The sequence below is a fragment of the Azolla caroliniana genome, unplaced genomic scaffold (assembly GCF_043228905.1).
Source record: "Azolla caroliniana isolate FFs.n. ecotype wild unplaced genomic scaffold, voAzoCaro1.0.p SCAF_11, whole genome shotgun sequence".
Taxonomy (NCBI): domain Eukaryota; kingdom Viridiplantae; phylum Streptophyta; class Polypodiopsida; order Salviniales; family Salviniaceae; genus Azolla; species Azolla caroliniana.
This window is the reverse complement of record NW_028230446.1, coordinates 18,717,153-18,735,105: the sequence shown is the minus strand read 5'-3', so window position 1 is coordinate 18,735,105 and position 17,953 is coordinate 18,717,153. Positions and strand designations below refer to the sequence as shown.

The 17,953-nt window shown below is 43.0% G+C and overlaps 1 protein-coding gene across 1 annotated transcript; it reads right to left on the bottom strand.

Moving 5' to 3' along the window:
* Window positions 1-248: 248 nt before the first annotated feature.
* Window positions 249-3,571, bottom strand: SHM4 (serine hydroxymethyltransferase 4). The gene is made up of 4 exons (XM_087326823.1): window positions 2,845-3,571; window positions 1,308-1,695; window positions 753-854; window positions 249-655 (listed from the first exon to the last, which is right to left on the bottom strand). The coding sequence occupies exons 1-4, from the start codon at window positions 3,523-3,525 to the stop codon at window positions 411-413; spliced, it is 1,416 nt and encodes a 471-aa protein (XP_087182949.1). The 5' UTR covers window positions 3,526-3,571; the 3' UTR covers window positions 249-410.
* Between the last annotated feature and the right edge of the window lie 14,382 nt (window positions 3,572-17,953).

Below are 17,953 nucleotides of genomic sequence, written 5' to 3'. Positions count from 1 at the left end.
ACCTAAACTAGCAGCTGATGTACCACAGGTGAAGCATCCCATATAATAGCCTCGCATTTTCTAAATGATAACCACGATGCTTGATTTCACATTGCAGTTTGAAGACGGAAAGGATCACAATGTAAGAGTAATACCACACCTTTCCAAATGCTTTAAGAGCAACTCTTGTAACTGTCAACTTTGTGAATTGAACCACCTAGGATGTGTCTCCCACATTGACAAAAAACATTTGAATGACTTCCATAGAGTAAGGGCTAAGAAGAATATGCATTAATGCAAAAAAAATTGTTTTTAAGAAAGTGACAACATTGTATCCCTATGAAATCGGGCCACTCAAGAGAGTCTTGCATCCTCCATTTAGGATCACATAACTAAAAACCACACAAGAAAATAATAAATCAGGCGCGATTCTAATTCTTAATAGACAAGGCATTGGTATCAAAACCAGGCATGTTGAAAGAAGCGGCAAACTTCTCCACATCAGCCTTTAGATCATCGATATCCTTGTTGTTGTCAAGGCCTTTCTGGAAGTCCTTGAGCAATTTCCCATATTGGGTCTGAATAGCCAAGGTGATGTTGACAGCTCGGAAGAGAAACTCAGCAATCTGCTCGAAATCTGTCTCCTTCAAGCCTCTTGATGTCATGGCCGGAGTTCCTAGAAGATATATAGCACAATAAGAAAGTTTGAAAAAGCGTCTTCATGTGGAACCTAGAGTTTGTCAAGATCAAAGACAAAGAGATTGATTGCTTACCGATACGCACTCCTCCAGGTGCGAGGGCACTGCTATCTCCATAAACAGCGTTCTTGTTCAGAGTTATGTGGCACAGATCACAAACCTTCTCAATCTTGTTGCCTACATCAATTATATGACAAAAATGAGATGAGTATTTTAATCGCCACAATTAAAAGGGTATAAGTCACCCTTACTTATGTGATCATTATGTGAGCAACCATCACTTCGATTAGGGATCAAATTTATGTTAAAGGACAGATATACATTTGCATGCGAATATTATGACTAGAGATAAGCCCATTTGCGCGTGGATGGCTTTCTCCATGCACACTCTAGATAGATGCGATTTAGAAACTGAACCTATGGTTTGGATATTAAAAGGGGCTAGCAACCCTATTGTGCACCTTCCATTGTTCCTTATACTCAGTTTACTCCCTTTCCATTATGAAATAGTTATGTACACACATATTGTCTTGGTTTGGAGTTTATAGTTATGGCTCAAGATAGGCCCATTTGCATGCGAATGATTTTGTCCATGATTACAATGGGGTGAATGGAAAGTTAAATTCTTACCAGTGAGGGCAAGAGGACGAACATCCCATAGAACCAAATGATTTTCAGTGCCATCGGTGACAATCTTGTATCCTTTCTTAATCAGTGCATTTCCAAGCGCAACCGCATTAGCTTTAACTTGTTTGGCATACACCTTAAAGCTTGGGTGTAAGACCTGCTTCAAAGCGACAGCTAATGCAGCGATCTGATGATTATGTGGACCTCCCTGTAGGGATGGGAAAACAGCAAAGTTGATCTTATCTTCATAATCATACACTCCTGGTTGTTGACCTTTCTTGGCAGGCTTGGGACCCTTCCTGTAAAAGATCATGCCAGCCCTTGGCCCTCTAAGACTTTTGTGAGTGGTGGTGGTCACCACATCACAATACTCAAAAGGGTTGTTGGCCTCCTGAAACATACAAAAGAATACAATACATTATAGTCAATCAATAGTAAATGGAGGTCACATTGAGAAAATAGAAATCTAGATATAGAATGAAAAGGCAGCAAACTAAATGTAATATTCATGGATGGTTCAGTCTGGTCTGATACAAAATTCAGATAACTCCAGATAACTAAATTCATATAATAAAATGAAAAAACAGTAAACTAAATGCAAGGTTTGTGGATGGTTCAGTATAGTGTGATTCAGATTATGTATCAGTGCAATCACAAGGCATCATTACAGTTCAGATCTAGGAAACATTGATTGCCGAGACCTCCATGTGATGGTATCCAAGTAATGGCCTAGTTGCACATTCATTTAGTGATAGACTATAGTAAATTGAACAAGTAAAGAAACCTTGAATACAAGAAATTGTGTACATGGTATATTACACGAGCCCTTAAAAACTATATGCATGAGTGTTGTATCAATGGGTTAATCTTTCAAATGATATCAAGGTGTCAGCAAAAACATCTAACGCAAAAGCCTACATGCAAAGTATATTAAATGAGAGTACTCTAAATACACAGAAGGGCATCTTAGCAGTGAGATAATTGCATATACATTGCATGATATACTAAGTTGGATTGATTAAGTAGAGAAAATCAAACCCAAAAGAGTGTACAAAGTGACCAGGAAAAGGCAATAAAAGTTTATTGGTATGCCATGACAATGTGGGAATTTGAGCCTATGTGCCCAAACAGCATGCAAGTCTCAAGTTCTGATTGTTTGCAAGCGTAGAACTAGAAAAGCATCTATTGAGACTTTGAGAAGAGGTCTCTTTCATTGGATGTACACAAACCATGAAGAATCTCAATGTAAAAAAGGAAGCGTGCTAAGTTAGGGAATTCATGCAACTCTATATATGCTGAGACATTGTGTGAGATCTGATTGATTATTAGCCAGATCTGAACAGGTTTGCTTGTTTTAGATACATACATTAGCATATGCACATGAAATCATTAGGGAGCAACAGTGCAAATTATAGGAAAATGATAAAGAAAGAGAATTCACCATGGGAGCTTAAGATCTAATTGTTTGCAAGCACAGATCTGCTCAGGCTCTACTTCAGCATTAAAATCATAACAAAAAGTATATAAGAAAGAGACACACCTCAGCAGCAACAAGGCCACTGATATGAGCCATGTCACATAGAAGGTAAGCTCCACACTTGTCTGCCACGTCGCGGAGGCGGCCATAATCCCAATCACGAGGATAAGCACTACCACCACATATTATCAACCGGGGACGAAAATCAAGTGCTTTCTCTTCAAGCCGGTCGTAATCGATGTAACCTGTCTTTGGGTCCACCTTATAAGGTAAACTCTCAAAGTAGATAGAAGTGGCAGAGATCTTCTTTCCACCCGATGTATAATACCCATGTGTGAGATGTCCACCTGAGGGCAAATCGAGACCCATAATGCGATCATGCGGCTGCAGAAGTGCAGTATATGCCGCAAAATTGGCCGGGCTTCCCGAATAAGGTTGTACATTCACCCCCCAACTTTCTGGGTCCAGCCTGTATGCTTGGAGAGCTCTGGCTCTACACAAATTCTCTATTTGGTCTATGAATTCATTGCCACCATAGTATCGATTCCCCGGAAGCCCTTCAGAGTACTTATTCGTGAGGGCAGATCCGAGAGCTTCGATGACGGCTTGGGATGTGAAGTTCTCGGAGGCTATGAGTTCGATCCCTTTCCATTGCCGCTCCTTCTCCTTCTCGATGAGGTTAAAGATCTCTTCGTCGGTGTCGAGGAGGGAGGTGTTGCCCCAAGCTGCGACCTCGGAGGCCATGCTTCCCTGCGTCTGCTCGGATTTTAGGGTTTGGTGGCGCAGAGGTATTGACGGAGGAGAGTGAGGAATTGCGGAGGTGGGCTATGTATCTATCTATCTATCTATCCGCAGGGGAGCAGAGAAATGGCAGGTGGCTTCACACTACAGCTGCCAGGCTCTCTCTCTCTCTCTCTCTCTCTCTCTCTGTTGGAGGGGTGCCCAAAATGCGTGTGCTCTGTTCTTCTATAAACAGAGAGAGAGAGAGAGAGTGCTCTGTTCTTCTAGAGAGAGAGAGGGAGTGTGTGTGTGTGTGTGTGTGTGTGTGCTCTGTTCTTCTAGAGAGAGAGAGAGAGTGTGTGTGTGTGTGTGTGCTTTGTTCTTCTAGAGAGAGAGAGAGAGATGGTCCACATCCATGGGGGGGGGGGGGGGGGGGGGGCACCGCCACTCTTTCTTTATGTGGTGCTCGGATCGTGGTCTGCTAACCCCTCGCAAGCAAGAAAAGTGTCAATTATCGTATCGCAATCTCTCTTGTGTCGGTGAGAGAAGTCCAAACCCGCACACTCCGTACCTCAATGCAAGCCCATGTCTGATGGATTGTGTGGCCTTTTGTCCAAATGCATGTGTCTTTGTTGTTAGTGTATGTATGTCCGAGAGAGAGAGAGAGAGAGAGAGAGAGAGAGAGAGAGAGAGATTCCATATAACACAATCAAACCATGTGGTGTATCCCTCTATGATATTAGCATCCCATGAGTTATCGCTCTCAAACTATCGTGGGCAAGTCCGGCATTGCAAATGCCTAACCTGATCGGTTATCTATGAGGAGGAGGTACTTTGTGGAGGTAAAACATCCCAATTGGGAACCGTAGGATGTTCGAAGCAACGAGAGCTTTGAAAGTTAAAACGAGTTGCATTGTTTCTCCTTTGACGGACATGAAAGTTGGCTTCAGGTTATCTGTCGGTGAATAATAAACGACAAAATGACAATCTTATTTGGCAAATTTGGGATTTGAATAAAGAAATGCATCGAGCTTTTGAGTGGCTTAGAGAATATCTTTTAGATAGAGAATGAAAGAGATCCTTGCTTTTAGATCCAGATTTGCCTTAGAATTGTATGAATAAAAAACCGGGTCAAGTACGTTTACAACCATATGTCTCATTATGTGCTCATATGAGGTGTCACATGTTGCTTTTCTTAGTGAAGAGACCATTGGAAAGGTGTAATGCATATCCACGTATTCTGTAATGTCGCCATATCATTAGATCTAGATCTAGATCTAAGAAAAGTGACTAGCTCCAACAAGAATGTGCATCAAAATTATATTGTCGATCTACCAATTTTTGAAATAAGTTTTTTATGATCTCGTCCAACTACCATTGTGAATGGGAATGTGTTCATTCAAAAATACGTTGATTAAGGTTTTCCATCACATTGATAGCTTCAGTGCGATGGTAGAGGAAGAAAATATAAGGTATCCCTTGTATAAAACAATTAATGTGCTTTCTTGTAACCCACATAAACTTGAGTCAGTAATCATAGCATCAACATGTGAAAACATCTGTGCTAGGCTCTAGCCTAAGGATTGCAAAATGTATGTAGACTCGGCTTGGGATTTCTCACCCCTAAAGGAGCTCAATCTACTCGCAATGTGTGAAATGTGAGCCTCCACATCTCTTATGAGCCTTGATACATCGGAGTTGCAAGTCCAATGCATCCCGATTCCCAACTTTCGAACTAGTTCTTCTTATATTGTGTCCATCAAAAATCAAAAATTTTCTATTGAGTGTCTTGTCTTTTGAAAACAAAATTCACTCTTTGGCATGAAATATTTTTCAACGTCCTTACACATGTACTCTGGAACTCTTCTCGTGCTCATGGTCTCCATTGAAGAGTGATAAAGTCTCAAGAATGAGGAGCACATGTAGCGATTGTATGTTGACTATAAGAAACTTAACAGTAGAAAGCCATTATGGACATTTTCAAAATGCTTTCCAAGTGGACTTAGGGATGTATCATCCCCATAAAAAAACACAATGATGTCACCAAAGTATCAAAGAGGTATTTCTTGAGAATCCAAATTTTTTATTTCCCCATTGTATGCACACAACATACCATTTCCTCCCATGTTTAAAACATAACAAACATCGAACAAAACCATTGACTGTAGATAGATAAATCTCAAGACAGCAGCGATGGCGGGAGCAAACGCAGCGGAACAGGGCGCGCAGACATGGTGTGCAGGAGCAGGAGCAGGTGCACGCTGAGGAACGCGCGCGCTGCCCAACAGAGCAAGAGGCGCCAACTGCTGTCCAGGCCGTCACATTGGAGAACTGCAGGTAATAAGCAGCAGAGCGTTGGCGGGAGCAAACGCAGCAGAGCGCGGAGTGGGAGCAGTAGAAAAAGGCGAGCAGGAGCAGGAGTAGGTGCACGCTGAGGAACACGCGCGCTGTCCAACAGAGCAAGAGGAGGAGCACAACGCCAATTGCTGTCCAGGTACTCTCACACACAATCCTCCCTCCCTCCCCCAACCAGAAAACGCAAAGTAACACATTAAAAAAAACACAAAACAAAGGGAGAAGGGAAGAACAACACATACAACCTAGGCTCGCAAGACACATAACTCGCTATGATGGGAGGAATCGAGCTTCCACCAGCGCCCAGTTTGCTTGATGAAGAAGGTGGATCAGATCTCGCCATTACCCTGTCCCCCGAGGCTAACCGTGTCTTAGTGGAAGAAATCGAACGCCTACAGCGTACCTCCTTCGTATGTAGGTTTCTGGCAGGTAGACCAAGTCGGGGCATGGTTCGGGACATGTTTCAGGTGGTTGTGTTGGAGAACATGCCGGTAATCAAGAGTGTCAGGGGTTTAGGGAAAAACTTCTTCCACATTGAATTAGGTAATGACTCGCTGGCGCAACCATTGGTCGAGCTCAAGGTACTCGAACTGAAGTACGACAAGGTGTTGCTCCAACCATGGTCACCAGGGTTCAATCCGATCGAAGAGTTACGGAAACTCAACAACCCTAGGGTGATCACCGCAACATTTCCTGGCCTCCCTCCACATTTGTACCATCTGCTCCCTCTTTTTGGCGAACAAGTAGGGATGATATGCCCTCAAAAAGCGTCAATGGCAGACACAGTCGCGGAGGTGCCCAAGTTGCGTATCTTGGTGCCTTCCCTCCATGGACTTCCATCAAGGATTAGACTCTACTCTGAGGAGTTAGGCCTCACAGTGGTAAAAGTGGTTTATGAGGGAATCCCGGGGCAGTGTTTCATTTGCAAACAGACAGGACACCTAGCTAAGGAGTGTCCTCGTAAGATTGGAAAGGGAAGCTCGGGACCACGACCCTCGGGCAAAGTCGGGACAACCAAGGGTGAAGAAGCTCCTTGGCTACCCGTTAAGAAGAAGGGGAAACTTGGAGGCCTAGGTGCCTCCTCTCCCGCCCTTTTTCATGACCACCCCTTTGAAAGAAGTCCTGCCACCTTGTCACCAACAAGCGTGGACGAGCAACCCTTGAAACGAGTAAAGATCCTCTCCGGGAGTGCCAAGGCACCCGACCTACAGGTGAGAGCTACCAACAGATTTACACTTCTTCAAGGGTTAGGGGATGGCGACCCAGCAGCGTTGGCAGCAATGTTGTCCCCGTGCGACTCCTCACGCCTTCCCCCGCGGGAGCCCGAACTCGTGTTCTCCACCCCAATGGAGATGCAACCCCAACTTGTACCGTCCACCCCGGAAGAGAAGTTGGCACAACCCCCCCTCCCGTTGGAACGTGAATGTGGTAGTGGCCTCAGATTAGTGAAATCGTGGATCCGGACGGGCAAGCTCAAGGACAAAGAAAAGGGTAAGATAGGAAGACCAACACCTGGTTTGGCGACGACTTTGTTAGATAGAGGGATGCAAGTTGTGCCACCGCTTCGGAGCACAAATGTATCGCGGGAGCTATTTGAAGCGGGTCGGGAACGACCGGCTGAGAATCTTGTAGGGGATTTGCAGCCTGCAATGGAGACCATACCCCCCGAAACAGGTGTTAGTTTGCCCCGTGACATGGGGATCGGCCCGAACATGGGCGCCAACGTCACCGTTTTCAGATGAGGATCCTAACGTGGAATGTACAGGGCCTTGGTGGAGGCCGACAACACCAAGAGTGTAGAAGACTTCAGGAGGAGTTGAATCCCCTTAATATAGGGGGCCATATTGACATATTGCTTTTGCAGGAACACCACCTCTCGCAAGAGCGAACTCAGAGCTTAGTAAACCCCTTGTCGGGTGGGTGGACCACATGGTGGTCGGCTGCGCAGGGTGACCTCCACCGAAGAGGAGGGGTCTGCATCTCGATCAGCGATAAGGCCCGATACGAAGTAACATCATCTGGCACGTTGGTGGAGGGTCGGGCCTTATACGTGCTTCTGAAATGGAATCGCCTACAGATTGGGGTGCTAAACATTTATGCCCCTAACTCAGCCCCCGAGAGAGCAATCTTTTGGAGGATGTTAGCGACAACATTACCTAATGTCGAGGCTTGGGTAATGGCAGGTGATTTCAACATGACTGAACACATGGGAGATAGGAAAGGAGGGACCCAGAGGCCTATTTATGGTGCGGAGCTGGATTCATGGGCTTTCCTAATTGGCAAAATCGGGGTGAAGGATACATGGGGCTCTTCCCTTAGGCGAAGCTCACATTCGCTGCACTTTTCTAGAGCCGCTGGGAATGCTAGGGGCGGTAGTCTTGCACGGCTAGACCGCATATACATCAGCTCATCCCTCGAAGAGCTCGGGGGCTCCTTTGCTATCTTGGCAGGCCTTACCTTTTCAGATCATCAGCCGGTGAGACTAGACCTTAACCCACCCAACGATAGCAAGGGCAGTCTCAATGTAAAGATCCCCATAAAGATCATGAAGAGTGAAGAGGTGAAGGCCGGTTTACAGAGTATATGGTAGGACACCATGGGCAGTGAATCAGCCAGCGAAGATCTGCAAAAAAAATTGGCCCTCTCCTCCTCCTTTTTACAACAAGAGACCAAGCGCGCCCTCCAACAGGTTAGAGCTATTGAAACAAAATTAAGGAAGGCCTTTGCGGCAGCGCAACGGCTGTTACAGGTAGACCCTGGTTGCATATGGTCTAGAGCTAAACTGGAGGAAGCAAAGATGAAGGTACAGGAAAGGACTTTGGAGAAGAACCGAATGTTGTTTCGAAGAAACGCAGCATGGTGGGCTAGAAAAGACGACAAGGTCAACCGACATTTCTTTCACTACAAGGCACCCAAGGGTGGTGGTGGACGTATACACGGGCTGCGAAAACCAGACGGCTCAATAACGGAGGACAAGACTGAGGTTCTGGAAATGGCAACACAATACTATCGTGACCTCCTCGCACCTATGCATGTGCGGCAAAACTCGGAGCTGGATGATCGAGTGATGTCTTGCATTCACCCCAAGGTAACCCAAGAGATGGAAGTTGTGCTCGATAGTCCCATCTCTCGTTTAGAGCTCTCGGAGGCACTTAGGGGATTGCGAAGGGGTGCATGCCCCGGTCCCGATGGTCTCTCACGAGATTTCTTCGAGATTCATTGGGAATGTGTTATCCCGTCCTTGGAAGCCGGGTTCCAAGAGATTTGGTCCTCAGGAAAGATGTCGATTGGTCTGGCTGAGGGGATGATATATCTCATCCCCAAATCCCAAGAGCGAAGCCTAGAGTTGCGCCAATGGCGTCCAATCACGATCCTTAACACGGCATACAAGATACTCGCTAAAGTCCTAGCTCAGCGATTAGCAAGCTTCTTACCGGACATCATACACGACAATCAAACTGGGTTTGTCAAGAACAGGTGTATCTTTGATAATGTGTTGCTTCTTTGGGAAGCTATGGCATTGGTCGGTCGCTCCGTATCGAGCTCGGCTATTCTGATGCTAGACTTCGAGAAGGCCTACGATAGGGTGTTATGGCCCTTTTTGGAAAATGTGATGAGAGCTTTGGGCCTACCTCAAAAATGGAGGAATTGCACTTCTGCACTCTATCGGACAGCTACGAGTAGCGTGCTGATGGCTGGATCTAGGGGACCCGCCTTCCAACTACAACGCTCAGTGAGGCAAGGCTGTCCCCTAGCCCCATATCTCTATCTCTTTATAACCGAGGCTTCCTCTGCCTACTTACAAGCACCAACTAGCGGGTTGCGGGGATTGCCCATCCCCAATGCGACTGAAGATTTGTTGTTATCTGAATATGCCGACGATACGGTTCTTTTCTTGCAAGGTGATGAGGAGAATTTACAGCGGGCTGAACATCTTGTCGAGGACTTTTGTCAGGCGGCTGGTGCCAAGATCAATTGGAATAAAACCCAAGGTCTATGGTTCAGCGAACAGGAGACACCAAGATAGCAACCCCATGCCGATTTTACGTGGGTCCCTAGTGGGACGACTTTCAAGTACCTTGGATTTACGATGGGGAGGTCAATCCCCAAGGGAGCGCAATTGGCCCACGTACAAGCCAAAATAAGTAAGAAGCTGAACCAGTGGAGTAGATCTAAATTGTCCTTCGCTGGTAGGGTCCTTGTGGCGAACCAAGTGCTGCTCGCTACCATGTGACACTCAGTCTCATGCTGGATTATGGACCCTGCAGGTTTGCACGCGATTAAGGCTGCCATTAGGGGGTTTATATGGTCAGGTAAGGACAACCCAAGGGCTGCCGCCAGAGTCTCATGGTGTTGGTTAACGCAACCGCGGGCCAAAGGGGGGCTTGGCCTCATAGACCCCTTAATGCAGAATCGTGCATTGCTGGCTAAAATGGTGGTTCGCTGCCTCCTACCAGGTAAGGGGTGTTGGAAGGTACTTCTTCGCAACAGGCTACAAGTAGGGACTCCCAAGTATGGTAGGCCTTGGCCCGACTCCTTGAATTGGTGCTGCACGAGCGGAGTCCAACCCAGGCTGGCTTGCCATCCGGAGGATAGGGTCACAAACTCCATCTTGCGGGCATGGTGCCATATACGACAACATTTGGTCAAGCACACCCCAAAGACATTGACCGAATGGACTAGACAGCCACTATTCTGGAATCCTCATGTGCGAACGAATGACAACGCGATGCTAGGGCAACTTAAGGGCCTAGCATGGGGAAAGTTGGCACAAACAGACCTCCTATCTATAGACGATTGGAGACGCATGGCTGATTCAGGAAGAGCCCAAGAGGACCTTTTCCCTCCCCTCAAGGGAGCTACGAAAATGCGGAGACTGATAGCCGAGGCAGTTGACAGGGTTCCGATGGGGGAGGCGAGAGAACATGCATGGTTCGGTCTCTTTGACGAGGCTGGAATGGTCAAGTCGCTAAAGGGCATGAGCGGATCGGGGAGTGATACAGTTTTTGGGGACAGCCAGAGTAGCGGCTCTTGGCACCCAATCCGAGTGGTGGCACAGATTGATAACATCTGGAAGACAGACCCGGATGTTGCTAAGGTGGAACCCCATTGGAGGTTAAGGGTATACGGTTGTCGCCCCCTTGTCGATCTGGATTGGGACCCCGGGGATTTCAGATGGAAACATGACGATAGACTCCACCACTTCTTTGATTACACCACTAAATTGGGTCGGACTTTGCAGCTGCAGCGAGGCGGCCCCCTTCGCAACGGCTGGCAAACATTGGGCATCCCCGATGAGGCGCTCATTGCCTTTTGGAAGGGTCTTTGGCGTCTCCACATGCCTGAAAAGATTAAGCTCTTTTGGTGGCAGATCGGTCATAATGTGGTGCCCGTTGGCGAATGGTTAGATAAACGTGGCGGCCCGTTAGGCTGCCCACTGTGCTCTCTACCTATTGAGTCTCTGAGACATTGTTTGTGGGATTGCCCTCAAGCTCAAAAGGTATGGGATAGAGTGACTCGCCTCCTTGTGGCATGTGAAGTTGAAGGAACAGCCTCGTGGAGCGCTGCGGCATGGATTGATCACTCAATCGAAGGGTGGACGGACGCCGTCAATGCGGATAGTTGGTGCTATGTATGCACGAGAGGCAAAATCGTCAAGATCCGTTTTGAAAGAGGCTTGCAGCCCGCATCCCCTAGGTTTCCGGAAATCTGGATGTTGATCGCAGGTTTCACCTTGTGGTATATATGGAAAGCGCGTTGCCTCAAGGTCTTCCAAGGTACGGTACGGCCCCCGGAGGAAGTGATCATGGACATATGGTTCGCGCTTATCAGCTGCCTACGAGGGCAACTGTAAGAGGTTTGCAGCCACTCCAACGACGTGACCACTGCCCGTTTGCGCTTTTGGCAGAAATGGCGGAACACACCTATGGTGATGCAAGGCGGGAGTGGCCCGAGGTGGAACTACCAGCCCCCACGTTGGTTGTTTCCTACTCACCTGCCACCCTCTCTTCGGTGTAGGCCCCAAGAGCCGACTCGTACTAGGCAACATTGAAGGGCATCGCCTTGGATATAGGTAGCTTCTTACATTAAGTTAGGCCGCAAGGCAATGTAAGTGGCTCATCTTCTTTGGCTTGATCGGAGGAAGTCTCCCCGATGTGTGTATAAATCTCCTTATAGACTCTATGTAATAATCCTTCCTAACTAATGGGAAAGTAGCTTTACTTTGAAAAAAAAAAAAACATAACAAACATCAATTCACTTTATATTTTGAGTTTTTCCATTCATCTTCAAACGCTTTCTAAAGTATTCCAAGGAAAAAATATAATACTTTACCTTTCAAATGCAATTCCTTCATTAACTTGAAGAGTATCAAGGTGACTTAATGGTGTTTTGGAAAACCAATTGGTTTGTGAACCCTTCTACCATCTTTTTCAACTCATGCACTTAACTTTGCTATTACACACGTAAATATATTTGGCATGGGAGAACTAACCATGGTTGTTCACTAGGGAGATCAAATAGATTTTATTTTCATCTTCAGATATCAAATATGGCATACGGAACCATAAATGAATCATTTTTATAGAGTATGACATATGTGTATTATTTTATTTTATTTTTCAAAAGAAGATAATACTACATTAGTATTTATTTATTTTTTCCAAAAACAACTCATTCCGTTAGTTATAAAATTTTACAAATGAGATCATTATGTACAAATCCCTCTAGCGACGCGATAGTTCCAACTTATGTGGATGCCCACTGACTCACGACCATTGTTGGATTAAGACTATTCGTTGTCTTTCAACTCCATTAGAGCCACCATTGAGGCCATCATATTGGCTCTTTAGAGTGGCTACAATTTCACTCCATATCTCTTGCAGTAACATTGTTGGATGCGCGGTTTGGTTGGAGAAGACCCATCTACACCGTTGTTTCCATAGAATTCAGAGAGTTTTTGGGTTGACCAATTCCAATACAACTTGAAATTTGTCATTAAGAGGAGTTGAGTGGACATTGCCATTGGTGGAGAAAAAAACCTCTTGTGCTTTTATCACCAAAGTCATCCCTCCTCCTGATGCTCGTATCTACCAACTGGGGTCTACCAAGATAGCCAACATATATTACCCCACTTGATTGAGCCTTGCACTTGTCATAATTGCAACAAGCGGCCAACCCCCCGCCATATTCAATGGGACGTTGGGCAGTCCCACAGAGCGTGTTGTATTGATTCTATTACATTTGGCCACTCTACACAATTAGGAGAGTTAAGGTTCCCACGTTACCATGCTCCCACCGACAGTAACTTATGTATTAATAGCCATTGGAACGTGGTAATTCGCCTCACGTGTTGTTGTTTCCAAGTTTTCTGCCAAAACATGGTGATAATTGTGTGAGGAACTTGATATGTGTGTCAAACCTTTGCAACAATCGACTCTCGTGAATTGGAAGAAAGGGATGGGTTTGCATCCTTGCCCCGCGTACAAATCACGCCATGTCCATTGCAAAGGGTCCCAACAAACCTTACGGAGCCATGTGTTTTTGAAAACACCCTAAGGACATACGTACATACAAGATGTACCTTCTAATAATGAGCCCCTTCTTTCTAATTCTAATAGTCAGCTTATATAAATACTTCAGTGTAGAGTAGAACCACTTCACCCTATAAAATATATATGTCTCTCTAACAATGGGCACGGTTTTTGGCTCAAACTAAACCGAACCATTAACACATGGTTTAACGGTTTATTGCTTCCAAAAAAATTTAATGATTTGGTTTGGTTTGGATTCCCGAAAAACGGATTGGTTTTGGTTCGGTTCGGTTCTAAAACTCGGGTTTATAGGTTTTTGGTTAACATTTTTTTTACCTTAATGATTTATTAATTTAATGGTTTTATTTTATTTCATTCATTTAACTTAAATGTTTATATTTGATTTAATGGTTCAATTAAAATTTCTTTTATTGATTTAATAAATTTAACTTAAATGCTTATTTAATTTATTGTATTTTTATTCAGATGTTTAATTAATTTAACTTAAATGGTTTGGTTTGGTTTGAACTTTTCCCTAAACGGTTTGGATTAAAATGGTTTGGTTTTCTTTTTCTTAAATGGTTTGGTTTAAATATTTGAGGGTTTATAAACGGTTTGGTTTGGTTTTTGTTTTATATAAATGGCTAGGTTTTGGTTTCTTTGCCTTGAAACCGAACTGTGCCCATTGCTACCTCTATCCCATGTGGCATGAAACTCCAATCACTTTAAGATCCACTTGTTGCGTATTACCTTTTATATTATCCAAAGACCCTCTACGATTATGCACAATCTCTAAGAGTATGCGTATAATTGAGTAGTGATTCTCAATGTTTGCAGTGCACATTGTGATTTTAAGAGGAATGTGATTAGATTGACAATGCATGCAAAGGGAACTAGACAAAGATTGAATGTGATGTGATGTAAAGTGGGATATGGTGATTCCCAAACTAGTTCGAGTAGAATATGCAAAGTTGAGAAGTCTCCTCATTCTTGTCGTAATGCATAAAAGATAATGTGTGTTAAGTCATATTTGTGGCGATGATGCAAGGATTGGGTTCTAAGATACATTGATGGGTGTGGTTTCCCTATTTGAAGATGACATTAATTTCTAAGATACATGTGATATAATATAAACACGAGCCTCTAGATCTTTCCCAACACATGATATGTTGGCACTACAAAAAAAAACCATCCATAAAGGAAATTGTTGATGTATCATGAAGTAAATGTGATGCATTCAATTTTTCATAACCATTTTTTTATATGTTGCATCTAGAATAAAAACAAAATTCAATATAACGGAGAGGGATAGGTAGATTTTCTTATCATCTTCGAATGACAAATATGATATATGAGACAAAAAATAAAAAGTTTTAAAGCAATACAAGTGAAAGTGATTAGCGATTCTCAATGTTCAATAACTTCACTAATAAATGTTGCAATTGGGAGTGCACATCTTCACAGCGAGAGAAACTTGTGTAGGGATTATGGTGGGTTGAAGATACGTGGAAAGCATAGTTGCATGGTTAGAGTGTGATACTCATATTCTCAACCTTGTTTAGGAAAAATGTGTGTAGTCAAATTGTCTCATCACTTTTGCCCTGACATCTCGTTTCACATTGAAGCACGTGTAAATTGAGTCGTATAGAATCAACAGTTTGGGTGACGCAACAACATGAACTCTAAAATGTGTTAGCATGTGTTGGTTTTCTCGCTTGACAAAAAACGTGGTTTTGTCATTAGATATTCATATAACATATGTGGTATAGTGCATGAAATGTAAGTTGCATTGTTCATAAAGGACTCTATTGATGTATCATAAAACAATGAATGATGCATTTAATCATCTAGACCATTTAAAAAAATTTTGCACCCAACTAGAACACAAAAAATTGAGGGACTTATGAACCTTGAGCATGTATTCAACAACCCTTTCCATGGCCATGGTCTCAACGAGAAGTGATCCCCTCTCAAGTACAACTATGTATGACATTTGTTTATTGACCAGAAGAAACTTTGTAATAAATCGTTTTTGGACCTTTTGATACTATTTCCAAGCAAACTAAAGGATGTTATCGCTCTATACTTCCATGATCCCATTGAGAAGCACCCATGTCATTAAAGTGTGGGAAAGTATTTAATCGAGAACCTAATATTTTTAATTTCTTCACCATCGTGTCACAATCAACATGATGATAGACATGAACATCTAGTAGTTTATGTTTGTCGATCTATTATATTGTAAGTCTAATGTTGAAGGAGTGGTCAAAAGGTGACTTATATGCATGTATTCCATTAGAGAGGTGCAAGGTGGCACATATTCATGGCCTACATTTTTGCATTCTTGGTTGTTTAACTAGGGGTTTCCCACCATGGTTCTCCTCGAGGAGTTCAACACCAATTATTCAGCGTATTGGATTCTATCCAATCTCATAGTTCTCTTTATCGCGCTTTCTTCTTCTTTCCGTTCTCTCATCTCGCTCATTTGCTTGTCTAGCTCGCCTTGTTTGTTTCCTTGTTTGTAGCGCATTGTATATGTTCTCAAAATGCATAATGAGCTATCTTTATTGCTTCTAAGAAACAAAGACAAAGAAAGAGAGGTAAAGATAAAGTTTTTCTTTGGAGATGAGTACTTCGAAGCATAGTACATAATATACTCGAATGCATATGTTATCAAAACATTTTTATGTTATTTTTTTACACTTTTTACCTTAATTTTCTCACCTTAAAAAATCAATTACCTTATAATAAATAATGAATACAAAAGTATGGTATTTACCATACTCCCATTGTGTTTACCATACTCGGATGATTGAAACATTCTTGGCGGCGAATGCACGCATGGTTCATAATATGCTTCGAATCATAGGGACTCGATGAGCGAATAAGACATATATATATATATATATATATATGTGCTCAATCTTCTAGTGCTCTTTTTAGTGTAACTATCAAGTCATTACCCCTCTTAATTGGTCATCATAGTTCTCACAAAGCCACCCACACACATAGAGCTCTAAATGTAATAATTTGTTACCGTTTTAAAAGACACTTCCTAGACTTGTACGTCAAGGTGAAATTATTATTTTAACTTTTGAGACAACAATGGGGCGGGGAGGAAATCATAGTTATTTGAGAAAGGGTAGGAACTCGAGAATAGGGAGATTAATGGATGTGTACCTTGGGGTTGGATGGTCCAATCATCCATGTATTAGTGATTTACATCATCATATGTATGAATAAAGGGTAGAGACATATTTATGAAAAGGTTGACGGAGTTGGTGCAAGAAAATAACAACTTAGGAGGAACGACATTATTTCACATGGAATGTATCATTTGCAACACAAATGATAGACCCAAGACAAGTAAAACGTGTTGGCATACACATAGACACACGTGCACCTACACACAAATCAATTTGATAGGTTCATGGGCACAAACAATTTGATATGCATAAACCACACATAGGTACGAGTTAGTTTGAAGGATGGTCTCATATAAAAAGTTTGTCTAAAGAAAGGATAAACATAAATGTAGGTTGTAGATAATAAGAATGACATAAATATCTAGAATGGGAGCACGCTGCACTACCAATAAATGACTAAAACCTTGCCATTTCTCTTAACCCAATTTCATGGTCCGTGGTGCATATATTGTCAATCATTTCCATGTACAATAATGTTTGTGGCTAGTAATTTATGTATTATAGTTGTTGATACATCACATAAATACATACACATGGCACATACCCACACCCACAAATATGCATTTACATGAATTATGGACTTCAAATCTTGAGAATACATTTAGTGGTTGAGTTCGGGCTCGGGGGTTCATAGTGTGAAGTTCAAAGACTTGATTTTCATGCTTGTAAAGAAAATCTAAATATTCATTCCATTTGTTCACGAAAAAACTATATAGATGCATGTGTGCTTACGGAAGAGAGACTTGGATAATACACAAATATTGTTTATTATCATTCGAGAACCCCACCCATTCGGTAGTATGAATCGGGCATATCACTACAATGAAAGATATCAAACCGACAAGAATGTTGAAGCGGTTATCCTTTACACATCACCACATGACTAAAGCACATTCTCATGTGCATGGGAATAACGCAAGAAAGGGGCATGTGGAAAGGTGATGGGCACAACTAAATGCACCCGGGAATATATCAATCGAAACAAGAATCAAACATCAAAAAAACTAATCAGACTATACATACATACACATATATATATATTATGTTCATGAAATCGATGTCAATAAATCGTTGGTTCCATGTTAATATCTTTTATCGTGATCCATCAGGAGGGCAAGGCGGATGAAAATAGCTCCACTCGCGCTTCGAACATATTTTGCCGGGGAAGGTAAACCTTCCATTGGTAGTAGTAGAAGACAAGAACATTGAAGCCACTTTCTCTACCCCAAGGAAACTAGAGTCTTCTGTCTATAGTATATTGTATGTATATACAGATGTACTCTTCTTCTTCTTCTTCTTCTTCTGAATCTCTGATTAATTATCATGCAGAGAATTCCCTCATTTATATGTTATATATAG